At 43.9% G+C, this 26,545-nt stretch overlaps 1 protein-coding gene across 1 annotated transcript; it reads left to right on the forward strand.

Annotated features, from left to right (window-relative positions):
- Positions 1 to 24,425, forward strand: LOC139256573 (protein phosphatase 1F-like). Its single transcript, XM_070874241.1, has 5 exons — positions 1 to 204; positions 10,102 to 10,290; positions 12,278 to 12,421; positions 13,994 to 14,087; positions 16,120 to 24,425. Exons 1-5 carry the CDS (start codon positions 70 to 72, stop codon positions 16,536 to 16,538), a joined length of 981 nt encoding a protein of 326 aa, XP_070730342.1. The 5' UTR covers positions 1 to 69; the 3' UTR covers positions 16,539 to 24,425.
- Positions 24,426 to 26,545: the final 2,120 nt, after the last annotated feature.

The raw sequence follows: 26,545 nt of genomic DNA on the forward strand, positions 1-26,545 counted from the left end.
TCAGTGTTGGAAGGAGAACCAGTGGCTCGATCAGTCTTCAACAAATTGCTGGGAGTTTGCTGTGAGTGGATGAAAGAACCACAGTTGCTACATGTACCAAAGCAGTACTTAAAAATTTCCAGTCACGCTATCCGTAACACACGGCGGAAGATGGAGGACAGACATGTAGCACTGCCTGAGTTTAACGCTTTCTTTGGCATTAAGGTAAGTCTGTCCTGTTAAACAAGACATTTTCTTTCTCCTCTGGGACCTGATATAAATATAGCCCATGCTGATTAGGTGAAAGTATCTAGATTCTGATAGCTGTAAGGGTTGAGTGACTATATGTATGGTTTCAGACTATTTCCTAGTGGACACAGGTTCACACCATAAAAGTGGAACATTCCCGATTTATAATTGGCAAATTTAAGTCAGTGGTGCTGCACGTTGATGTGCCAGCATCTTGCATGTAGGATGTAAGCTTGCTTCTGCAATTCCAATATGTGAGAATTCTCTTTTTACTTTGAGGGCACATGAGGCCATCCAGATGGGAGAGGAAACATTTAAGAGAAGTACCCCAATAGTTGGATCAAGCATAATTATCTCTCCGATCTTCAAGCAGGTTGCCTGCTTGGTCTTCCAGTTGGGGTACATGGGGCTAATGGACCAAAAAGGAGAGAGACTTTAAAAAAAAAAAAAAATGACAATCCGATTATTAGGGTTTAGAAATGCATGAAGTTTGTTAGTCAAGCCTCTGCTGATTTGATTAGTCTTGGACGTTACTGGTGCTTGATTTTGAAATGTGTACATATTGCTGCAGATGTTTTCCAATAACTGTCCTCTACCTTTAAACAATAGGGGGCCCAAATTGCCCCTCTAAGGTCTGTTACCATCGCAAATCGGAAGCCATGCCCCACCGACGGCAACGTTCCCCTCTGAAAATCTCCGGCCCGCCCGGTGGTGCCAAAACCTGTTTTTTAACGGTGGTCTTCTGCAATGGCGGTGCGGCTTCCCTTAAAGGGGAGGATGCACTGCTACGGCTGTTATGTTTTGTTTTGTCGGCCGACTGCCATGTCAGTCCGACAATTATGCCCCCTGGTTTGCTTGGCAGCCTGGCACCCCCTCTTGGGTGCCAGGCCGCTGGCCCGGCTGAAACCCTCCCTGGTGGTCCAGTCGGCCAAAGTTTCAAAGTCACGAAGGCTCTCTCCTTTAAGTGAAGGGCGCGCCGTGATGATGTCACTGCGGCGGTCACTCCACACTGCCCTCAACTTCTGCCCATCTAGTGTTGTCAGCGCCCCCATTAAGAGCGACTTTCGGATCCGAACTTTAAAAAAACAAAGAGCAGAATTTCGCTCAGTGACCAACTACAGCTGCGGTAAAAACCATTGAAACGGGGGGCGTGTGCCCCGTTTCGGGTGGAGGGGGGCAGTAGATATCCCGTGATGTATTTATTTTATTTTGTATAATTATGTAGCATAACAAAGTGCATTGAGGTCAGATGTGTCTCAAAGTTTACCCTAGTTGTTGCTGGGAGGGAGAGAATTAAGAAAAGCTGTTTGTTTGAGTATTATAATATGCATGTCATACATTTTTTATCACCGACTGCTTGCTCCAGAGCCCCTGGAAATGTATTGTCTCAATTGTCCAGTTTCTAAGGGTATATAACCTGGTCCAGACAATCCACAGAACTCTGCAAATGTTGGGAGATAGGATAACATTACCAAGTACTCCATTTCATAGAAAGACCTTGAAGACTAACTTGAAGGAAAGAACACCAGTTGCAGTCTAGTCACCAAATGAAGTGCAGGTCATGGAGATAAAAAGCTAGCAACTAATCAAAATCTAAATAACAAAATGTGCTGGAAATGTGCAGCCATTTGGTTGGTCTGAGAGAAAGGTAGGCTAACATTTCATCAGAACTAGCAGAGTCAAATTGGAGATGCCACGTTACAGGAATAACTGAAGCGAGGGGAGGAGAAAGCAGTTATGGGGTTAAGAGTTTAAATGTGCAAACTACTTTTAACAGAGTACATCTTTTACAACAGGGTAAGTGAATCCCATGCAAATACTGTTCTGGGTAAACCACAAAGAAACAAACTAACACATATATATAGTGCTTTTCACAAGCTCAAATTGTCCCAAAGCACTTCAGTCAATAAAGTACTTTTGAAGTGTAGGCATTGTTATCATGTAGGGAAATATGGCAGCCAAAATGTACACATCAAGGCCCCACAAACAGCATTGAAATAAATGACCAGATATCTGTTTTTGGTGATGCTGATTGAGGGACAAGTGTTGGCCAGGACACTGGGATAACTCTCCTGCACTTTGAAATAGTGCTGTGGGATCTTTTATGTCCACCTGGGGGCAGATGGGGCTTCGATTTAACGTTTCATCTGAAAGCACCAACAACAGTTCAGCAGTACTGTATTGGAGTGTCAGCCTGGATTATGTGCTCCAGTGTCTGGAGTGTGGCTTGAACCCATGACCTTCTGACTTGGAAACTGGAGTGCTACCTCTCAGCCAAGGCAGCCACACTCGTACAAATGTCACACATTTAGCCTAGTATCCACATCCAGGCAGTTCATACAATACTCATTCTCGTAGGCAGTCCTTTGAATCGAGGATGACTTGCTTCGACGTCAAAAAGTTCACAGATGTTTCAATGAAGGAGCTAAAATTCCAGGTCCGAACTAAATCTTGAAGGGCGGAAGATGCCTGTGCTTGAATTTTTTTTTTAAACGTGTGGTGACCGTTGCACACCAGCCACCACACGGGCTTGACAGAGCTAGGTCTTGGTCCAGTAGCAAAGATTAACCAAGACGACTGGAGACCTGGTCTGCTGCACGGACCTAGTGCGCGCATACACATTGCAGTGGGCTGGGCCCCGAACTCTCGCTTCTCCTGGGCCCTGAACTCTCGCTTCTCCTGGGCCCCGATCACGTTCCTCTACAATCTCTCGCCGCTCCTTCGCCCCGACCTCGCCGCTCCTGTGGTACCTGCCCACGTTCCAATCACCGACCTGGACCTTGGTGATGTCCCTTTTCACTGCCATTGCTCTCCTGCTCCAGCACGTGCTGTTCCCTGCGAGGAGCCGGGGAGGCTTCATAAACAACTGGTGCCCGCTACAAGCCCGCAAAAATAACAGGAATATCGGCGGTTGCAGCTTCGGGGCTTTCTCCCAGTCACAGGCCCAGGCTAACAGTGGCCATCTTGGTGCAGGTTCGGCTCTCCACCATCTTGATTCAATTCACGGCCTAATTTTATTTCTTTCTCTGAGCCCCTCAACTTTATCTGGCAGCGTAATGTTGCCGAGTGGTGATTGATTGCCCTGGGAACCAACAGGAAGAGAGCTCAGAGGCCGGAGGGCCCAGGGAGCAGCGTGTTCTGCAATCAATTGCAGTGCTTGAGGGGTGGATCCTGAGTCGGCCTGTCAGGCTATTATTCAGTTTCTGAGCAGGCCTGGGAGTGAAAGGAACAGCGTGGCAGCCTGGCCCAGCAATCTGTGTGGCCTCCGGCCTGCGAGCGCCATCGGAGCAGGCCGGGGAGCGGGCGGAGCAGCGTGGAGGCGTACCACTCATACAATAGTGGCCATGGTGGCAGTATTCAAGTCAAGATAATTAGTTTGACTAAGCTTCCTTTTTCAATTGGTGTGCAGACAGCAGTCTAACAGGTCTTAAGGTTTTCCTTGATCAAGAAGAATCCCTGCATGTGAACTGTTTATCTATTGGAAGCGAGACACACCCTATCATAGAATATTGCAGCACAGACATTCGACCTTTCGAGTCTGTGCCATCTCTTTCGAAGAGCAATCCAGTTAGTCCCATTCCCCCACTCTCCCCAAAACCCTAAATGTAATTTTTATCTCCTTCAAATATTTATCCAATTCCCTTTTGAAGGCTACTATTGAATCTGTATCCAGCGCACGATCAGGCAGTGCATTCCAAATCCTAACCACTCGTTAAGTAAATAAGTTTTTCCCTTCTGTTGCCTCTGGTTCTTTTGCCAATCACCTTAAATCTATGCCCTCTCGTTATTGACCTTTCAGCCATTGGAGACAATTTCTCCTTATTTACTCTTATCAAAACCCTTCATGATTTTGAAAATTTCTATCAAATCTCCTCATAACCTTCTCTGCTCCAAGAAGAACAATCCTAGCTTCTCCAGTCTCTCCACATAACTGAAGTCCCTCTACCGTGGTTGACATGGCCCTCAACCATATCCATCCCATTTCCTGCACTTCTGCTCTCACCCCTTCACCTCCCTCCCAGAACCACAATAGGGTTCTTCTTGTCCTCAGCTTCCACCCCACCAACCTCCACGTTCAACGTATCATCCTCCACTATTTCCGCCACCTCCAGCGTGATCCCACCACCAAACACATCTTCCCCTCCCCTCATCTTTCAGCACTTCGAAGGGACTGCTCCCTCCATGACACCCTCAATCACCCCCAACACCCCTTTCCTTTCCCGTGCAAGCGCAAGAGATGCAACACCTGCCCTTTTACCTCCTCCCTTCTCACTGTCCAGGGCCCCAAACATTCCTTCCAGTTGAAACAGCGATTTACTTGCACTGATTGTACTTTAGTATGTTGTATTCGCTGCTTACGTGCGGTCTTCTCCGCATTGGGGAAACCGAAGGAAGATTGGATGACCGCTTTACGCAACACCTCCGTTCAGACCGTAAGCATGACCCCGAGCTTTCGGTCACCTGTCACTATAATTCTCTGCTCCGTTCCCACTGTAATCTCTCCGTCCTCTGCCTCTTGCACTGTTAGGCAGGAAATTGTGTTAGGGAAATTGATGGGATTGAAGGCCGATAAATCCCCGGGGTCTGATAGTCTGCATCCCAGAGTACTTAAGGAAGTAGCCCGAGAAATAGTGGATGCATTGGTGATCATTTTCCAACAGTCTATCGACTCTGGATCAGTTCCTATGGATTGGAGGGTAGCTAATGTAACACCACTTTTTAAGAAAGGAGGGAGAGAGAAAACGGGTAATTATAGACCGGTTAGCCTGACATCAGTAGTGGGGAAAATGTTGGAATCAATTATTAAAGATGAAATAACAGCACATTTGGAAAGCAGTGACCGGATCGGTCCAAGTCAGCATGGATTTATGAAAGGGAAGTCATGCTTGACATATCTTCTGGAATGTTTTGAGGATGTAACTGGTAGAGTGGACAGGGGAGAACCAGTGGATGTGGTGTATTTGGACTTTCAAAAGGCTTTTGACAAGGTCCCACACACGAGATTGGTGTGCAAAATAAAAGCACATGGTATTGGGGTAATGTACTGACGTAGATAGAGAACTGGTTGGCAGACAGGAAGCAGAGATTCGGGATAAGCGGGTCCTTATCAGAATGGCAGGTAGTGACTAGTGGGGTGCCGCAGGGCTCAGTGCTGGGACCCCAGCTATTTACAATATCCATTAATGATTTGGATGAAGGAATTGAGTGTAATATCTCCAAGTTTGCAGATGACACTAAACTGGGTGGCGGTGTGAACTGTGAGGAGGACGCTAAAAGGCTGCAGGGTGACTTGGACAGGTTAGGTGAATGGGCAAATGCATGGCAGATGCAGTATAATGTGGATAAATGTGAGGTTATCCACTTTGGGGGCAAAAACAGGAAGGCAGAATATTATCTGAATGGCGGCAGATTAGGAAAAGGGGAGGTGCAACGAGACCTCGGTGTCATGGTACATCAGTCATTGAAAGCTGGCATGCAGGTTCAGCAGGCGGTGAAGGCAAATGGTATGTTGGCCTTCATAGCGACGGGTTTTGAGTATAGGAGCAGGGAGGTCTTACTGCAGTTGTACTGGGCCTTGGTGAGGCCTCACCTGGAGTATTGTGTTCAGTTTTGGTCTCCGAATCTGAGGAAGGACGTTTGTGCTATTGAGGGAGTGCAGCGAAGGTTCACCAGACTGATTCCCGAGATGGCTGGACTTACATATGAGGAGAGATTGGTTCGACTGGGCCTTTATTCACTGGAGTTTAGAAGGATGAGAGGGGATCTCATAGAAACATATAAAATTCTGACTGGACTGGACAGGTTAGATGCAACAAGAATGTTCCTGATGTTGGGGAAGTCCAGAACCAGGGGACACAGTCTAAGGATAAGAGGTAAGCCATTTAGGACTGAGATGAGGAGAAACTTCTTCACTCAGAGTTGTTAACCTGTGGAATTCCCTGTCGCAGAGTTGTTGATGCCAGTTCATTGGATATATTCAAGAAGAAGTTCGATATGGCCCTTACGGCTGAAGGGATCAAGGGGTATGGAGAGAAAGGGGTACTGAGGTGAATGATCAGCCATGATCTTATTGAGTGGTGGTGCAGGCTCGAAGGGCCGAATGGCCTACTCCTGCACCTATTTTTTATGTTTCTATGTTCCAATGAAGCTCAACGCAAGCACGAGGAACAGCACCTCATCTTTCCATTAGGCACTTTACAGCCTCTGGACTCAACATCGAGTTCATCATCAATTTCAGACCATAACCTCTGTCCCTACAAGGCAGCTGTTGATGATTTTGCCATTCCTATTTACACCTCATCTAGACTCATCTATTGTTTCTTAACTTGTCCCATTATCATCCCCCTTTGCCTTTCACCATCATCCCTTTTGTCTCTTAATCTCTCCTGCCTTCCACCCTATCACAGACCTTCCCTTTTGTTCTTTCCTCCCTCCCCCCTTTCCCTGCCCCTACACTTGCTTAAAATCTGTTACATCTCTAACTTTTTCCAGTTCTGACAAAGGGTCATTGACCTGAAACGTTAACTCTGTTTTTTTTTTTCTCTCCATAGATGCAGCCTGACCTGCTGAGTATTTCCAGCATTTTCATGTTTTTATTTTTGAAGCCCCTCATTCCTGGTACCATTCCAGTAAATCTCCCTTTAACCTAACGAGAGGGCACAGATTTAAGGTGATTGACAAAAGAACCAGAGGCGACAGAAGGAAAAACTTTTACTTGTTCAACGAGTGTTGGGATTTGGAATGCGCTGCCTGATCGTGTGGTGGATACAGATTCAGTAGTAGCCTTCAAAAGGGAATTGGACAACAACCCCAGTTTCTCCAGTAACTTTACATAACTTTACCGCTCACGGATAATACTTATCGGAAGCTAACCTCATGGCAGAACCAAAAGCTTCTGAGATTTTTGATGGAGGAGACAGGAATGTTCAGCCAAAGTCAGAAGATTTTGTTTGATGCTTCCACCTTCCCCCCCACCCCCCCTTTTTTTTTTTCCTGCCATTTTTCTTCCCTGTCCACCCCCCTCCCCCCCCTGCCATTTCTCCTGAAGACGTTGATTGCTTGCTGGGATACAGTTGTACAATGCCAGTCACCCTCTGTCATCTTGAAGCAAGTGCCATTCTTTACAGGGAAGCTAGACAAGAAGTATTGGCTGGCTATTTGACAGCAAGGGGTATCACTGCTGAGCCCACACCTCACTTCCACACACTCTCTTCCAGTGACAGCATAGATAATAGGAGAAAGAATCCAGACAAATTTTTCTCTCAATCCCAGAGGGAAAGAGGCCATTTGAAGCACTCCCACCACTGCCTCTGTTGAGGTCAACTCACTCAGCACAGATTAAGGATTGCATTTGAGATTTTTCTGATCTATATGATTCAGCTGCTTGCCACCTTTTATCAGTGCCCTATGGGGGAGCTTGCAGTACTGTCTAACGAGATCATGAATTGTTACTTTCTTGTCTGTCATAGGTATGTGAAATGTAAATACTGAATGCAAATGAACTTTTTTTGCTTAAAGCCAATGATTTCATCCTGGCAACAATGAGGGTCCACACTTGTGCATACATGACGGAGGAGGGAATAGAGAGACTTGGGGGCAGAGGTTGAAGAGGTTAGTGAGAATGGGTTTTGAGTATAAACATGAACATAGACCAGTTGGGTTGATTGCTAGATCCTGTTCTGTAGCTTCTATGTAATTTGCTTACTGCTGCTGTACCAAAACTCCACTTCCTTTTTAATTTTTCTGTAAATCTTGTTTAGGTTAGATCAGGGCCTGGAGGAATTCACCTACTCCGACCATACTAAAGTTTTCAGATCAATTAAGCCAAAATTGCAACTACTGAAAATAAGAAATTTCAATGTGGACTTTGACCTATTTCAACTAGGAGTTGCATGCAGCTCTATTTAATTATCTTGTGTCCAATTGTCCATTTTTTCTTATTGACATCGTTTGGACTTGAATTATGGTTTCAAGTAAGACAAGACCATGAGTAACCTGTAGTGATGCAGCAAATGGTGCTACATTTTGCTCCAAGTGTGCGACGATTTTGAGAAGGGTGACTGGGTGATGTCATCAAAACCCTGGTCACCGGTTTGGAGTGTGGGCAGGAACATCAGCAGGGCCCAGGTGCAGAGGAATGGGAAGGTTGGGACGAATGAGCGGCGAGTGTTTGTGGCGAGATATGGTGAATGTTTATGGCGGAGGAGTAGTGAGAGATCGTGGTGGAGGTGCAACAGATGAGGGTAAGGGCCCAGTGACGGCACGAGCCAGCTCACACTGCAATATGTGCGCGCACTAGGTCCGTGCAGCAGAGCAGGTCTCCAGTCGTCCTGGTTAATCCTTGCCACTGGACCAAGACCTAACTCTGTCAAGCCCATGTGGTGGCTGGTGTGGTCACCAGACGTTAAAAAAATTCACAGGCATCTTCCACCCTCTCAATTGGAGTTCAGGACTGGAACATTGGGTCCTTCATTGAAACATCTGTGGACTCGTGGAAGCAAGTCATCCTCGTTCGAGGGACCGCCTGTGATGATGATGATGATGATGATGATTTAATTTCTAGAGGATGGGACGACCTTGGATCTAGCCTGGAGGCAACGAAGGTTGAACAGGTTCCCATTGGTTCTATAGTTTAGTTCCACTCCAGCGGGGAGCTTGTTGAGCATGAGATGGAGCATTGCAGCGAGGAAGATCGAGAAGAGCGTTGACGCGATGACGCAGCCCTGCTTGACCCCGGTCCGGACGTGGATTGGGTCTGTGATGGATCCGTTGGTCAGGATCACGTCGTGGAGCAGGCAGAGGATGGTGACAGACTTTTGGGGGCAGCCAAAATGGAGGACGCTCCATAGAACCTCGTGGTTGACCGTAATACCCGCCCTCCTATATGGCTCAGAGCCTTGGACCATATACAGTAGGCACCTCAAAGCGTTTAAGAAATACCACCAACGCTGCCTCCGCAAGATCGTGCAAATCCACTGGGAGGAGAGACTCACCAACATCTGTGGTATCGATCAGGCCAACATTCCCAGCATCAAAGCACTGACCACACTCTAGCAGCTCCTTTGGGCAGGCCACATTGTCCGCATGCCCGACACCGAGACTCCCAAAGCAAGAGCTCTATTCAGAACTCCTACAGGGCAGATGAGCCCCAGGTGTACAGAGGAAACATTTCAAGGACACCCTCAAAGCGTTCTTGATAAAGTGCAACATCCCCACTGACATCTGGGAATCCCTGGCCCAAGACCGCCCTAAGCATCCGGGAGGGCGCTGAGCACCTAGAGTCTCGTCGCCAAGAGCATGCCGAAAACAAGCACAGGTAGTGAAAGGAGCGTGCGGCAATACAGACTCCCCCACCTACCATTTCCTTCAATAACGGTCTGTCCCACCTGTGACGGAGACTAATTCCCATATTCGACTGTACAGTCACCTAAGAACTCGCTTTTAGAGTAGAAGCAAATCTTCCTCGATTTTGAGGGACTGCCTATGATGATCATGATGATTTTTAATTTCTACCACTAGAGGTCACTGCAATGTATGCCAAGTACTTGCAGCTATAGCTTTGAAAATAATTACTGTATTGATACAGTAGTCAGCAGAGTCGCATACTGTGGTTCAGGACCTACCTGTTTGCTTACTATCACATCTCGGATCAGTCAGTTTGCCAAACTATTTAAGCCCCTGAAAATTGATTACACTTTTGGGGGTTGGGGGGTTGACAATGCAACAAGCAGTATTCTAGTCCTGGGCAAGAAATACATTAGTGCGATAGGGCTCTAGGCTTGTTTTTCTAAGCTAAAGGAACATGTTGGTAAAGCCATGAAATACAGATGAGACTGCAGTGAATGACGCATGATGTTTTGTTTTCCACCCTAGGATGAGCAAGAGAGGGCATATTTTGCTGTGTTTGATGGCCATGGTGGCGTGGATGCTGCTGTCTATGCTGCGACACACCTTCATGTCAATCTTGCGCATCAGGAAGTGTTTTCGACTCAGCCAGATGAAGCATTAAGGAGGGCCTTCAAACGGACAGATGAGATGTTTCTTCAGAGAGCCAAGAGAAAGGTGAGTGCAATGAGGCTGAACAGAGCTTGGCAGGGCCAGTGACAACTGGCTTAGCACCAGCAACCATCCTTTCAGAGGGAACTCTTTTCCATAATGTAGTTTGTGCTCATTATAGCAGCAGTAGCACAAAAATTAGGTTGTCCCTTCAGATTGAAGCTGGTAGACCAGTGCCACTGAGCCAATGAACTGTCGGACACAACGGCTGTGCTCCACTACTGTTTTTTTTATCAATGTGAAGATGGTACTGTAATAGATTTAGATTGGTGATCTGACTGAAGACAGTACTAAAGGGGTAGAAGACCATCTCCTAGAGCTGGGCACTCACTGCTTGGGTTTCACATCAGCTGCACTGGTGCAAAGCTTAGTTTAAAAAGTTCACAACTGGTCCATTGGACTCTAAGGGAACTTTAAAACTTTCTTTTTAATGTTAGCAGACAGCAGATGCTCTTATCTTTTCTCTCCGAACATTGAAATTTAATTAGCATTCAGAAGAACGAGCAGAGCTCTTGTCATTGGACAAGTACAATCATTTGTTGAACAACACAATGGATTTGCATCACCAATGACTGTAGCACTTCAACTTTTTATCATTTTTTTAATGAAAAGTAAGATTAAAAGCCTGCAAGCTGTTAAAGTAGTCACTGAAACCACAAATGTGTCTTCTGTCTATATATTTTGTATTCATTGTTGCACACTTACTCAAACAGCCCAAGCTGTTATATAGAAACATAGAAAATAGGTTCAGGAGTAGGCCATTCGGCCCTTCGAGCCTGCATCACCATTCAATATGATCATGGCTGATCATGCAACTTCAGTACCCCATTCCTGCCTTCTCTCCATACCCCTTGATCCCTTTAGCCGTAAGGGCCACATCTAACTCCCATTTGAATATATCTAACGAACTAGACTCAACAACTTTCTATGGTAGAGAATTCCATAGGTTCACAATTCTCTGGGTGAAAAAGTTTCTCCTCATCTTGGTCCTAAATGGCTTACCCCTTATCCTTAGACCGTGACCCCTAGTTCTAGACTTCCCCAACATTGGGAACATTCTTCCTGCATCTAACCTGTCCAATCTGGTCAGAATTTTATATACTTCAATGAGATCCCCTCTTATTCTTCTAAATTCCAGTGAATATAAGCCTAGTCGATCCAGTCTTTCTTCATATGTCAGTCCTGCCATCCCGGGAATTAGTCTGGTTAACCTTCGCTGCACTCCCTCAATAGCAAGAAGGGGAGAATCGATTTTTTAACATTCTTGTCTTCATCTTCAAATCCTTTCATGTCCTGGACCTTCCCTACCTCTGATCCTTCAGTTCTATGTCCCTGCAGTTCTACAACATCAACCTACTTCTCCTCACTACCATCTGTGGCAGCTCTTTTAGCCACCTTGCCCCTGCCCTCTGAAACTCTACTCACGACCTTTCTACCTTCAAAAACCTTTTTAAGGCTTTTTTTTAACCATAATTTTGCTTTGTCTGATTTCCCCTTGCTCTCTTTCCCCTTTCCCTCTACCTCGGCTCAGTGTGCTCTGGAATATGCTGTGAGGCATCTCTTTGTATGTGATGAGCACTACAGAAATATAAGTTAGTGTGTGAGAGACTTACAAAAATAAGGCACATTTTCAATGTCACCCTGTAGTGAGGCAAATGAAAAGTAACTTTTTCAACTCCGCAGTATTTGATTGTTTTTTAAAAATGTATTGGCAGTAACAAGATTATATAACGAGCTCCAGGAGCTTGGTCTGCTGGTGAAAGTAGTTGGATGGCAATGTGTTGAACTAGTTCACCTTTTATGATGTAGTTTGATGTTCAATTAACAATGACTGGTTGGATAAGGGGTGAAAAAAAAAAGAGACTGGATTCTGTTGGGAGCAGGGGGCACGGCTCAATAAGAGTTGGGTGAGATTGAGGAGGGGGGCTGGGCTGAATATGTGACTCTTGATATAGAATAGATGCAACTAACTGAGTTGTCATCTGCGTTGCAGAAGCTCCGGAGTGGTACCACTGGTGTGGCAGCCTTGATTGCTGGCGATACACTGCATGTTGCGTGGCTTGGGGACTCGCAGGTGATGATGGTGCGACAGGGCCTGGTTGTGACCCTTATGGACCCACACAAGCCTGAGAAAGAGGTGAGTGAGCCATCAAGTATAGGCATTTTATAAAGACAAGGGAGGCAGTGCAGCTATATCATGATTTCTGGCTTGACCATTGTATGCAGATGAAACGACAGTTGACCTGGATTTTAAATGCACATATAGATTATCAGCTAAGTGAAAGTTGGGCATTAATGTATTTAACTGACCTGTTTATTACTCATATGCATGAGCATTATAAAAAACCATTAACAGCATGATGTACAGGTTGGACCTCTGTGGTCCGACAATCTCGGGACCTGACCGGTGTCGAAACAGAGAATTGTCCGAACCACGGGAGGTCACGCCTAACCTAGGCTTAACAGTACCTGTCGACAGTGCTCAGGCTCCTGTGTGCGTGTGTGTGTGTGTGTGTGTGTGCGCGCATGCGTGCTCGTGTGGGCAACTCCCTCCGCACCCGCGCACGCACTCACGAATTGACACCCACTCCCAGCCAATCGCGCACACACACTGCAACAGCAACCGAGCCCGCTTTCTGAAACACTAACGTTAGACCGATTGCTCAGCACCTTGCACACTCAGATTGCACAGATAACACATTGCAACACTCACTGAGATGGCACAGATAACTTCAGACTGCAAAACTCACAGATTGCATTTCAAACTCAGGCTGCGCTCTCTCTCTCTAGAAATCTTCCAGCCGCATTTATTAACTAACGTGCTGGTTTGGTGCTTTTTTTTTATAAACCCTCCTCTCAGGCCCAACTAATGCCGAACCATGGATGTTTCCAGACCAGAGAGGTCCAACCTGTACTTAGTATTCAAAATATGAAAGGTTGTTAGGAAATTTAGTCGCAGGCTAGGTTAGTTTGCAAACTCTGAGTCTGTGTACTCCAGGTCACAGATAAGGTGCTGTTTGATTAATTGCCATGCTAGTGCCTCCAGCTTTCGATGCAAAAATCTCAAGCAGCTAGCAGCAACACCAAAGTCACTTACTGGATTCACTAAGACCAGCGGCTAGAGGATCTGCTTTTTTTATTGGGTCTTTCCAGCAACTGACCTTAGCAAATCCAGCAAGTTATTTTGTTGTTGCTGCTATATGTCTTGATCTTGTGGCATTAGCACAGCACTACAGCAATGTCAAAACAGCTGTAACCTTGAATCAGAGACTGAGCCGTGCTGTTTGGCAAGAAGGCCTGGTGTGGAGATGAAGAAGCCCCTTTATCCCTGGTTTCAGGTTGGTTTGATACAATTTCTGAAGAATTTTTTTATTCTTTCCCTGTGTAAAACAATAAATATTACGCTGAGTGCTTTCCTACCCACAATGTTAAATCTGCTGCATCACTGTAGGCCTGTCTGAGAATCTGCAGGAATTCGTGTTCAGAGAAATGGTTGGGCTATTTTGGCAAGTTGTATCTTGTCCTGTATTTTCTTTTAAAGTGATTCTTGTGAATGCATAGCCTGTCGATGGTGCAATCAGTAGTTTAATAAAAAGCAGACGTATTAGAGCCATATTACTCTGCCCTGTAAATGTTGCTAACTGCACTTTGGTTAATCTTTGCTTTGACAAAATTATTGGTTATCCCTGTCCAAATTATTCTATGTTAGGATGAGAAGCAGAGGATTGAAGAGCTTGGTGGATGTGTGGTATTTCTGGGATGTTGGCGTGTAAATGGAACCCTTGCAGTCTCTAGAGCAATTGGTGAGTATGTGTCTGATCTCTCAGCAGGAAATATGCAGAATCTAGCAGCTGGCCATCTTAGAGTATCAAACAGTATTAGCGAACCTAGTACTGATTAAAATCTAACCCCATGTTTCCACCTTAAACTGTTGTACCCTGTATTTCAAATTTTTTACAAACTGCAAAAAGAAAACAAATTCCAACATCCAATAATCAAAAGTTTCTATTAACCATCTTTTAAATGATATGCTCTTTCCTCCATGAGCTTAACCTTTGTGTCTTCACTCATGCTGGAATGAATTTTTTAACATTGGGAGTGCGGTAAGCACTAACATAAATGTTAATTGCCAGAAAATTGCTGAAGTGAAGTGAAAACAGATTAGTTGCATCAAATTATTACGCATTACTCCAATTCTAAAATACATTTATACAGTGGACTGGATAGCACGTTGTCCTTTCATGCCTGGATTCAGATTTTGAATCCTGCTCACACTGTTGGCAGGAAGGTTTCTTCTCATTCCCAAATACAAGGGGCCTGAGTTCTGGGTTTTCCAACTATGTTCTATGTACAACAACAATAACTTGCATTTAGATAGCACCTTTAACACAGTAAAACATCCCAAGGCACTTCACAGGAGTGTTAGAAAACAAAATTTGACAACGAGCCACATAAAGAAATATTAGGGCGTATGACCAAACGCTAGATCAAAGAGGTAGGTTTTAAGGAGCGTCTTAATGGAGAAAAGAGAGGCGGAGAGGTTTAGGGAGGGAATTCCAGAGCTTAAGGCCTTGGCAACTGAAGGCATGGCCACCAATAGTGGAGCGACTAAAGGAGTGCAAATATCTCGGAGGGTTGTGGGGTTGGAGGAGATTAGAGGTAGGCAGGGGCGAGGCCATGGAGGGATTTGAAAACAAGGATGAGAATGTTAAAATCGAGGCATTGCTTAACCGAGAGCTAATATAGGTCAGTGAGCACAGGGATGATGGGTGAGCAGGATTTGGTGCGAGTTTGGACACGGGCAGCCGAGTTTTGGATGACCTCATATTTGTGGAAGGTAGATTGTGGGAGGCCAGTCATGAGTGCATTGGAGTAGTCAAGTCTAGAGGTAACAAATGCATGGATGAGGGTTTCAGCAGCGGAAGAGCTGAGGCAGGGGCGGAGTCCAATGGCTTTGGTCTTCCCAATATTTAGTTGAAGGAAATTTCTGCTCATTCGGTACTGGATGTTGGACAAACAGCGTGACAAATCAGAGGCGGTGGGGGTGTCAAGAGGCGGTGGTGAGATAATGAGGCACCCGTAGCATAAAGCCCTTATAGTTTGAAGTGTCTGAGCAAAGACACAAACATGGCTGGTGTGAGAAATGGAAAAACGTACTCTGGTACATTGGGAAGTGCTGTTGAGATTGGGATTAAAATGCATTGTCATAGATTTCCTCTCCATCTTGTTATGCTATAAACTGATTTTAGAATGCTTAATGCTGACAGTGGTGAATAAAGTGTTTTGTTTCCCAGCACTAATACTAGTTTGATACTATTGAAAAGAATGAAATAGTGAGACATTTGATATCATTTACTATCCAGTTACCAGTGCTGTTTTTGTGCAATATGTCTTGTTCACTTCATATAGTGCAAACCAAATGCAGCAAGAGTCCTCTTGCCCTTCCCATTAAGAACACTTAGGCAAGATATAACACACGTGGGAGGATCAAGTAAGTGCCCCAAAAATGTCTTTGTGGTAACTTCAGAAATGTACATACATAGACATCGGGTTTTGTTTCAGTTTCCCATTCTACATGAGTTCATAAACTTTGAGACTTTTTGTATAAGTTGGTTCTGAATAACATGAGTCCGTCTTCTGGATGTCGGAGAATGTCTGAGTTCTCTTCATTCGGGGGCTTTGGTAACTATTAAGAAGAAACTTTCATCTTTGTGCGTTGAATAAATCCACATTACCAAAGGTAAAGTGGCGTATGTAGACATTCTGTACTGTACCTAGTCATAATATGTTGATTTGTCTTGCCTGATATCAAGATGATTTTTGTGAATTTTTTAGGGGACATTGACCAAAAACCTTACATTTCGGGGGATGCTGATAATGCTTCATTCAAACTGGATGGCACAGAGGACTACGTTGTTCTAGCCTGCGATGGCTTCTTTGATGGAGTTGAACCCTCCAAGGTTGTGGGCCTTGTGCAAGAACACTTGCAAGAGAATGCAGGCGATGGCAGTACAGTTGCAGAGACACTTGTAGCAGCTGCAAAAGAAGGTGGCTCCAGTGACAACATCACTGTGGTGCTGGTCTTTCTACGGGATCCACAGGCCATTCTGAAAGACAGCAGCTTGCACGTGGGCAGTGAGAGCACTGACCAGAACAGTGGGTGCCCTCGAGCCAGAGGCGACTCTGAAACATCTCCGTCACAGTTGACCTTCTCAATGGATAAAGACAACCAAGGAAAGGGTCAGACAGGCTGACTCCTGCCTACTGCAGATCAGACATCAGTGTTACATTCAGGGAGTATGCTTTAATCAGTGATGCCAAAGAACTGGGGAAAGGAGGGTTTTGGTGTTGAAATGCCAGCACACTGTAAAGTGATGGCACTACTTTGGCAAGGTTATGCTTGCATCTGCCAAACCAGTCAATTGAATCCAAAGTCTCCTGTGTAAACTTCAATCAAAATAGTGGCAACAATCAGTAACCGAGGGTGCAAGAAACTTCGATTGGAAATAGTAGAGGTGACTGAGGGAATGTCGAAATCTGTTATGACATTGCAACTTCCCTTAAATCCCAAGTTTAAAGATCTAACTCCCAGAATCAAGTAGCACATTGCCTTGCTACAACTTTCTACCTTGGAATGGAGAATTAATGATTTGAACATATTCCCTAACCATGGGGCAAAGCTTTGTAGGTTGAGTAATAGGATATTACAAGGCCTCAGATATGTTCTACAGGTTGAATTGATGTTTTTCACTTCCTCCAACTTAACAAAATTGTGTCGTTCACACTGCAGCTGATTGACTTGCTGTTCTGATGCAAGCTTTCCTCAGCAACTAACCGTATGGAATTTTGGGAGCAGGCAGTTTCATGGGCTCCATCTGCCTGAAAACTGAGATGGGGATATTCAGAACTGACACCAGTGAGTGCAAGTGATTCTGTGCCAGCCTAGTTAGGTGACCAGTGGGGTGGTATTGCAGGATTATTTTTACAGTAAATGAAATACTCTTGTTGTTTACACCATTGTATGTATTCTAAAACACTCCATTTCCATTTTCTTCGACCTGGCCCAAATGAAATATCAATGATTGCTGGAAAATCCATAATGGGGCTGAATGGTTATTGGGTTAACCCATTGGTGAACTGATCCCTCTGCCACCATGTTGGCAAGGTTGCCTATCGTAAAATTGCAAACTTGTGTAATGTTTGTAAATTTTTCCAAATTATTTTTCTCTCAAGTATGTGAAAATTTCAAGCACCCTTGTGAACTGACTTGCTGCCAGCAGAAAATGCAGGCTGACTATTTAGTGCCTTATTCCGCTCTGTGCATGCAGTGCAGACTATGTAATAATTTGTACTGCTCTATGAATACAATGCAGACTAACTGTTTAGTGCCTTATACCTCTAAGCAGCTACAGTAATGTCACGTACTGCACAGTGTAACATGGCTTCATTCCCTTCTATTGTCAGGAGAGGAAAAATAAGTGTCAAATAACCACAAAACCTTGCCTTAGGTCTTCGATTTGGTGCTGAGTTTAGAGAATTAATTGTATTGCTTGTCGAAGAGTTTGGATAGATGAATGTATTGTGGTTTTGAGTACAGTTGGCAACTGGAGTTATTCTGTGTAAAATTTATTAGGATTTTGTCCGTTGTTTAGTAACGACTGAATTAAGTGATAGTAAATATTAAAATCTCTGATGTTGTGCATCCCAGGACATGTGTAGAATTCTACCTCCATCTTTCCTGAATTTTTAGAACCTAATAAGTAATTTTGTCCTCAAAGTCCAGCACCCTCAAATGTGTTGATTTTATGAAAGCTAAAGTGCAAAGCAGCCAAATACTCCCAACAAGCTGAATGGTCAGCATGTTTTTTTTTGAAACTGGGAAAATCATTAGTGAGGCTATTTTTAACCAAGTTTTTGGTGAGGACCCATTGGGCTTCTATTATGCCCTGCTGCACCCCCTTAATTTCTCTCCTGAAGAAAATTTGCAGTGACATGGCTCAATGGATGCCGGTAACCTCTAATACCGCCCCCAGGTAGCCATTGTCTGTGTTACAGAATAGAATTGGGCAATTGCAGCTGAGCCCAATTCTATTCTCACATGCCATACACTTTCCAACAAGGGTCTCGAGGTAGTGATCAGGAGGAACTCTGGATGATTATTATTTCTTCTTTTACCCCGATCTCCAAGTGTAGCACCCAACTCTCCTGACTCGGCATAGCCCAGGGGTGACACCTTTGGGACTTTCCAGTTGCATGACACTGGGTGTGTTTTTGCCCATCAAGCCACTGGGGCAACTCTTTTTTTTTTGTCATTTCATTTGGTTAATTTCTGTTATCTTGATCTTTTTTTTTAGCAGAATTTTAGCAAGATGAGTTACCTTCAATCTGTGGCAATGGCTTGAGATGCTTTTGCAGAATTCTAGTTATGATGTTGCCCGAGAAAATATGACCTTGAGTGGGGAAGGGGAATCCATCATCCCTAAGAAATGAAAGGCCTTCTTATGTCAAGAAACTTGACAACATAGATTTGTGTTCCTATGTTTTGACGTCCAATTATAGAAGATATTGACTGAAAACTCTCCAGTTCCAGCAGCTCATCTTGCCTGAACTTGTTTTTGATATGCTGCTGAGAGATATTTGGATGTCTAGAAGTGTAGATGTAACTCATTGTCACTTATTCCAACTTGGTATCTTTCTTATTGGGCTCAACAATTGATGTCTACCACAGGTGGTCCTTAACCTTTTTTCCTTTAATTGTATGCATTCTGAAATTATTTTCCACTTTCACAACCTTGGAAGGAAACTGCTAGAGTACATTAAAGCACATTAACAAAAGAAAAACTCAAGAATGACAAATGGCCATTTGGCCCATTTGAAGCTTGTCCCTACGGTACTCTGACTCATTCATCCTAGCACCCAACTACATTTGGAACGTCCCTAATGTATTTTACCTTACCTGGTCGAGCATTCCAAATTTTTCAGTGGTGAAACTTTTTCTAACCTGTTTTAAAGTTACTTTCCTCTAATCTGTCCTCTGATCCCACTGGACAGTCTCCTCTTGAACAGTATTCTGTGTTCATCTTGCCAGTACTCTTCCAATACTTTATATACTCCAGTCAGATATTCTCCAATACCATCTCCAACTTCTCTAGACTGTAGAGATTTAGCTTCTCTAATCTTTCCTCATAGCTCCTCATCTTACACGAGAACATTTCTATTGCTCTTCTCTGTCTCCAGTTTATTGCATATATCCCCTTTGGAGCATAGTGACTAAAAATGCCTACTATACTTCAAAGGAAGTCTACTTTGAATCTGACTGAGTTATAAAACGTTAGTATAACCTTTATAGATTAATAGTTCACTTTTGTCACCATGTATCTCAACATTGTTTTTCTAAATGCTTCTCACATTGAAACTTACTGTTCTAGCTCAGTCCCTTTGTGTCTCCATGTGCTGATTCTCTTCACTTAATCGCACATCTATGTTGCTCTTTTTTGCCTAATATGCAATCGTTTGTTTTCATTTGTTTGCCGTTACATAACTGATCTAAATCCTCCTGCAAATTCTTACCTGCATCCCCTATACCTACTACTCCTGTTTTAGTGACTAAGTTTTATGAGTTTAGAATTGGTTTGTGTCTCCTGCATTATTTTTGTACGTAAGAAGCAGGGGTCAAGGCACCGATCTCTGCGGTCCTCCTCTCAATACCTCTCTCCAATCTGATTACAATTTGTATGCAGATTCTTGCCCAGTTCCGTTTCCTTTCTATCAGTGTTTCTTGCTGAATTGATTGGATTTACCCCAGTCTGGATGAGATGTATATTAACTGTTTCAGGATTCCTTACACAACAGAGACCAGTTGGATTGTACTCATTATCGGGTTGGGCAGTTGATAGAAAATCGCAGGCATAGAGAAAAGGTTGAAACTAAATGGTATACTAGACAGTATGATGTGCAGCTGTGAGAGCAGTGTCTTTGTTACTCAGCTCTAGACTATCTGACTCCCATTGCAGGAGGATGCTGCTGGGCATCTGAGAGAACACCATTGTGTAAACTTGTGCACAGCGTCTATGTAATGAGAGGCTGGGGAAGAGTCATGATGGCAGGATCTGGATGTTTTTATTTCCACCTGATTATGGAGTCTTTTGTTACAATTATAGTGTTCTTCCCTCTGCTAAGCATACTCTGAATATGCTACAATACAGTAGTGCTCTCTTGTGCTTGTCAGATCATTTGGTCATCAAACCTGTTTCCAGTGATGAAATAATTTTGTATTAGAACAAAACCATATCCTTGTTGAATGTGTTATACATGATACTGGTGAGTTGCTGATGACCCAGTCTCGGAGAGGATAATCATTCTTCATTCTTAACTTTTACAATTTATAATGGTATCTGAGCATCCTGATTTTTGTGAGGGTCCCTTACTGAACCCCTAACAATGTTTGTTGGGAATGTGGAGCTGGTAATATTCTGGTGCCTGTGTATATGTACTTGTATCTGTTTTATTTTACTTGCATTTATAATTGTATTTTTGGATGCATTTGATGTAACCATAAGACTTTATAACCTGATATTATTTATTCACATTGCATGATATGAACATATGTATTTTTTGAGCAAGCCTGAAACTTGCTACATTGGGAGGTGATGTCTGGTGTGGTTTTGTGCATGTTGAAGTGTTGTGCAGTCACTGCAGAGACCGTGTAATGGGATGTCCTCTTGTGTACCACCATGAGCATTCCTTGTACTTACCAGCAAAACAGTTTGTGGTCGTCCACACATTACATAGTCACCTACTAAAGGTCTCAAATGTTTAAGCCAGAAGGCAATGGAAGCACTTATCTTTCTTTCTCTAAATGTTTGTCATGTGTATGGTGCTTTTAGTGACCAGATACTTCTGTCAGGTTTCCACAGCAGTTTAGGCTTTGTTACTGTGAGGTATTTTCTCCCAAAGTGCTTTTGATCATTATTCGATCCTACTGGGCATCAGACATGGATACTGATTTTGTAATCTCCAATTTAATATCCATATGAGGGCAAATATTGGTGGAAATAGCTGTCATGGAATGTATTTATCAAGTTCCCAAAGGAGTGTGATTTCTTATTTTGGTTTTCACAAACTTTGTGAACATGCCTGCTGTGCGGTCATACCCAATATCCCTTTGGCCTATGCAGGGTTTATACCTGTATCTGGCAAGCTGTAAATTGCTGGTTGTTGGCCCAGGTGTTCAGTCACATGGTTATGGAATAATGACATGCAATTGATTGGCAGCTTTCAGTGAAACCGATTAGTTTATTTGTTCTTGGGATGTGGGTAACACTGGCAAGGCTGCATTTATTGTCCACCCTGAATTACTGCCCACTGGGAAGGTTGAACCACTGCAATCCTTGTTGTGATGCTCCCACAATCATGATGGATAGGGAATTCCAGGATATTGACCCAGCGACATGAAGCAACGGCAATATACATCCAAGTTAGGATACTGTGTGACTTGGAGGGAAACTTGGAGGTGATGGTGTTCCCATGACATTGCTGCTCTTGTCCCTCTTGGTGGTAGAAGTCACAAGAGAGGGAAGAGCTGTCGGAGTCGCCTTAGTGAGTTGCTGCAGTGCATCCTGCAGATCGTAAATACTGCAGCCACCAGTGCCCTGCTGGTGGAATGGATAGATACTGAGTTCAGTGGCAGGGGTGCTCATTAAACAAACTACTGTCCTGGATGGTGTTGAGCTTCTTGAATATTGCTGGTGCTGCACCTGGCAAGTGGTGAGTATTTCATCTATTCTACACAAGCTTCAAAAGTCCCACATTAATGTGGTTGGTGTTATCTGTTGTTAGACCACACAGACGTTCACTTTCAGGAAATATTTATTATGTTTGACCACTTCAAAGTGAGATCAGATGCACCTTGAAGAAAACGTTTCACATGTTGCAAAAACAACTCTAACCCACGTCAATATGGTTTCTATTTAAAGTTTAAAATGTATATCTTTTACCACTTTCAAAATACCTAATTCTCTACATATGTGATGTGCCATGGGATAAAATGTATACTCCACTGGTAGCACTGACCCGACTTGTGATGTTTTCAGGCCACCCCACTCTTGCAATATTAGATCAGAGCCCACCACGCCTTGTTGTGAATCTTGCGTCTGCAATCTAAAGCACACCCAGATAGTCCCAGGGTTTGGCTTGCACTCAGCAACATGTCCTCGCTTGTAAAGCACTTTTTAGTTTTAAAAAAAGACAGTGATCAAGAGTGCACACAGTATTGCAATAAACAATACCACTACAGTTCTAGTTAAAAACATTTGGAACAGTCGCACTGTAACTATATGTTAACAATATTATCCATCTATCCTACCACATCCAACTTCCCATAAGATGCATTTTTAAATCTAATAATCTATATTTAATGTCCATCTAACTGCTGCTATTATTAATTTATACAAAGCAATTTCTGATGGCAGGTTCAAGGGCATGACCCCCAAAACTAGTTTGCTGAATATTTCATGATGTGCAGAGAACTGCAATTCCAGCTTGTATAAAAACAGATGTGTTTCCCTTGAATGATGGAAATTTTTCAGCACTTGGCAGTCATCAGCACACCCACATCTGCATTGAGTGACAGCACAGTATAGAGCATTTTACTGCTCTCTATCAAAGAATCAACTCTGCCACCATTTTGTGCTGTTGCAAATAAGCTGGTTTCAGTTTTTCTAAGTTGTGTACGGTCAACTTTATATTACACCATTAATTGAATTTAAGGGTGGGCTGTTAAATGGTATGGACCAAAGCTCAAATGATGATGGTCTTTGATTTGTTCCCACCCTGTTAATCTTCTAGAATAATTATGATAGTAACTGTAAACTAGATTGAGCACAAACTCATCAGGTGGTAGAAATGATTGAGTAGGACTGGGAAGAGGAAGTAAATCAGTAATACCCATGTGGCTAGTTTATGGGGTCAAAGATAGATTTACAGCAGATATGTTGTTTTTCCTGCCAAATCTTTGGGGTGTTGTGGGGGGGTGGTGGGAAAGAGATTTGCCCCCTTTTAAGACTCGTTACCGTCTCTTAACAGGCAGCAATGGGAGAAGGTAAGGCCTTTCTGACCAGGGTCAGGCGGCAGGCCTGATCCATGTGCACTGGCGCTCTGACCCATTGTTGGCCGAGCGCTGACCCCTTACTGCCCGGCGGCGACCCCTTTTCTGCCCCACAGGAGCACAGCCATTGCCGGTCGGTGCCAGTGCCCCCAACAACTTTGTGTGGCGGGAAGCTGCCAGTGGCTGGGCAGTATGGCAGCCCTTAAAGGGCTGGCCCGGCCAAACCCCTCCCTGGTGGCCCAGTGGGCTCCACGTAGGCCTCGCAGCGTCCCTTCCCTTTAAGTGAAGGGGAGGGACGTTGTGACACGTCAGCACAACATCAACAACGCCCCGATACCGCCTTCAACAGCGCCCCAAAGCGCTGGGAAGTGGTGTCCGAGTTAAAGAGCCGAATTTTCGGGCTCTTCCCTCTAACTCCCGCCGGGTGCTAAATTTTCGGATAAATCGAAGTGCCTTCCCCAATTTACCGCCGAGGGCAATTTCCTCCCCCTTGTCTTTTGTGGTTAATGTTAAAATTCAACAATTTGTAGCAAAAGTACAGATACCCTGTATAACTAAATGAGCTGCGGGTTCTACTTGAATCGGATGATGTATCCTGCCTGGATGGTGCTGCCAATGATGTGCCCCATTGGGCTAGCTGCTCCTATTGATGTCTGTCTCTCTCTTTTCCCTCCCCCTCCTGTGCTGTTTGATGCTGGTGACTTGTTCCACTCCATGTGCAAACCTATTTTTATTTCATTGGCCAGTAGTTGACTTGGGGCTATAGCCAGGACTCCAGTGAACTGTTTATCTTCATAACAACACTGCACAAAACCAACAGGAAGCAACTTAGTGTCAAAGATTTATCTCCAAAGTATTTATTTATCTGCAAAATTGAATCCTTTTGTCACTACTGTGACAGAAGGATGACTTACTAAGCTGAGTTTGAAACATGAGTTATCTCTATTTGCCTTATTGTGGATGGGTTACTAACTATCCTGAAATGCTGTTTCTATGTACACAGTATTAATCTCCTAATAAAACAAAATTTATGCAACTTTCTTATGTTTTTATTACCAGTTTACCTATTTAGCTGTGCAGACTGTACTTCATATGGATATTTATTTTCTTTCATCCGGGAAGAGTATAAGGGTACACAAGATTTAGCTCACTATTTAATAGTGCACCAATGGAGACAGCTTTGTGTCCAACAGGACCACTCTAAGACAATGAGAGTCAGCAGGTGCTAAGCAGAGCTCAAGTTCCTCAACACAAGAGGAGGTGGAAGAATGCACACCTTGGGACCTTCTTTGACCTAGAGGTGAATTATAGACCAGTGTCACTTTCTCGTGGTCAGGATAATTTGGGGACAGTGAATGGAAAAATGAAATGTAACCCTTTTTATATTGTTTGCCTCCATTCTTGTATTGGATATTTCCAGAAAGAAATGCCACTGCTCCAAAAACACCAACTTGCATTTATATAGCGCCTTTGTCCCAAGGCACTTCAGAGGAGCGCTATCAAAGAAAGTTTGACACGAGCCTCATTGAGATATTGGGACAGGTGAGCAAAAGCTTTGTTAAAGAGGGAGGTTTTAACAACAGCAACTTGTATTTAAATAGCACCTTTTACTACACAACTTTTGTTCACTAGATGGAGCAGTTTTCTCGTGTAGAACAACAGCAAGCTCCATTTGAACAACGTAACTCCTACTTTCAGTGCTACATTGAAGGGAGTACACACAAGATAAATACAGATGAAGAGGGCCATTTAGCCTATCTTAGCTCAGCCATCCATAAAATCTGTACCATAACCTCCCCGTTACAGCATTTGATTCTCTCTTGCCCAAACTGAATGTCCATTCCAAATGTTAAATATTCTGCGTCATTGTTTCTCTTAAAGGAGGAAAAATGGGTAAAGAGGTGGAGAGGTTTAGGGAAGGAATTCCAGAGCTTGGAGCCCAGGCTGCTGTGGTGGAGCGATTTAAAATCTAGGATGCACAAGGCTAGAATTGGAGGAGTGCAAAGATCTCCTAAGGTTGTAGGGTGTAGGTCAGAGATTAGGTGAGGCAAGGCTATGGAGAGATTTGAAAACTACGTTGAGGATTTTAAAATCGAGGTATTGCCGGACTGGGAGCTAATGCATGTCAGTGAGCACAGTGGTGATGGGTGACTGGGATTTGATGCGAGTGACTTAATGTTTGTGTTGACATTCCATTGTCAGTACCTTGAAATGTGATGTGAGTTCACCTTAAGAATACCAACTAGTTTTTCAACTCTTGCAACATGTTGTTTATGGACCATTAATAAAGAATTCTTAAAATCTCACTCTGGCAACTTGATCCAACATGGTTTATTTAAGGTATTACAGAAATAATTTAAAACAAGACATCCTCTTGCACTCCACATTGAACTATACCATTACTGCTGATAAAACCTTGTTTTTGGCTCATTAATTTGGAGAGCGTGTGTTGTATACTCTCTAGTGTAACCCCACACTTAAAGCCCCCAAACAAAGAACCCAGGAAACTTGAGTCCTCAGCTTCACTTCATATATATCTGATTTACTACACAATTTTTGTTCAGCACGAGATGGAACAGCTTTCCCATGTAGGAGAACGGCAAACTCCAGTTGAACAACGTAACTCCTACTTTCAAGCCAACACTGAAGGGAGTACGCACAAGCTAAATACAATAAATGCAGCCTACCTTGGCACATACAAACATAGAAAATAGGTGCAGGAGTAAGCCATTCGGCCCTTCGAGCCTGCACCACCATTCAATAAGATCATGGCTGATCATTCACCTCAGTACCCCTTTCCTGCTTTCTCTCCATACCCCTTGATCCCTTTAGCCGTAAGGGCCATATCTAACTCCCTTTTGAATAGATCCAATGAACTAGTATCAACAACTCTCTGCGGCAGGGAATTCCACAGGTTAACAACTGAGTGAAGATGTTTCTCCTCATCTCAGTCCTAAATGGCTTACCCCTTATCCTTAGACTATGTCCCCTGGTTCTGGACTTCCCCAACATTGGGAACATTCTTCCTGCATCTAACCTGTCCAGTCCTGTCAGAATTTTATATGTTTCTATGAGAGCCCCTCTCCTCCTTCTAAACTCCAGTGAATATAGGCCCAGTCGATCCAGTCTCCTCATATGTCAGTCCTGCCATCCCAG

This window comes from Pristiophorus japonicus, unplaced genomic scaffold (genome assembly GCF_044704955.1).
Source record: "Pristiophorus japonicus isolate sPriJap1 unplaced genomic scaffold, sPriJap1.hap1 HAP1_SCAFFOLD_733, whole genome shotgun sequence".
NCBI classification, from domain to species: Eukaryota; Metazoa; Chordata; class Chondrichthyes; family Pristiophoridae; genus Pristiophorus; species Pristiophorus japonicus.

What these genes read in the sequence shown, in the direction of transcription:
- LOC139256573 (XM_070874241.1), top strand. Translation starts at nt 70, where the DNA reads ATGAAAGAACCACAGTTGCTACATGTACCAAAGCAGTACTTAAAAATT. An exon ending in ACGCTTTCTTTGGCATTAAG is followed by an intron (nt 205 to 10,101) that starts GTAAGTCTGTCC and finishes TTTCCACCCTAG; the next exon opens with GATGAGCAAGAGAGGGCATA. An exon ending in TTCAGAGAGCCAAGAGAAAG is followed by an intron (nt 10,291 to 12,277) that starts GTGAGTGCAATG and finishes TCTGCGTTGCAG; the next exon opens with AAGCTCCGGAGTGGTACCAC.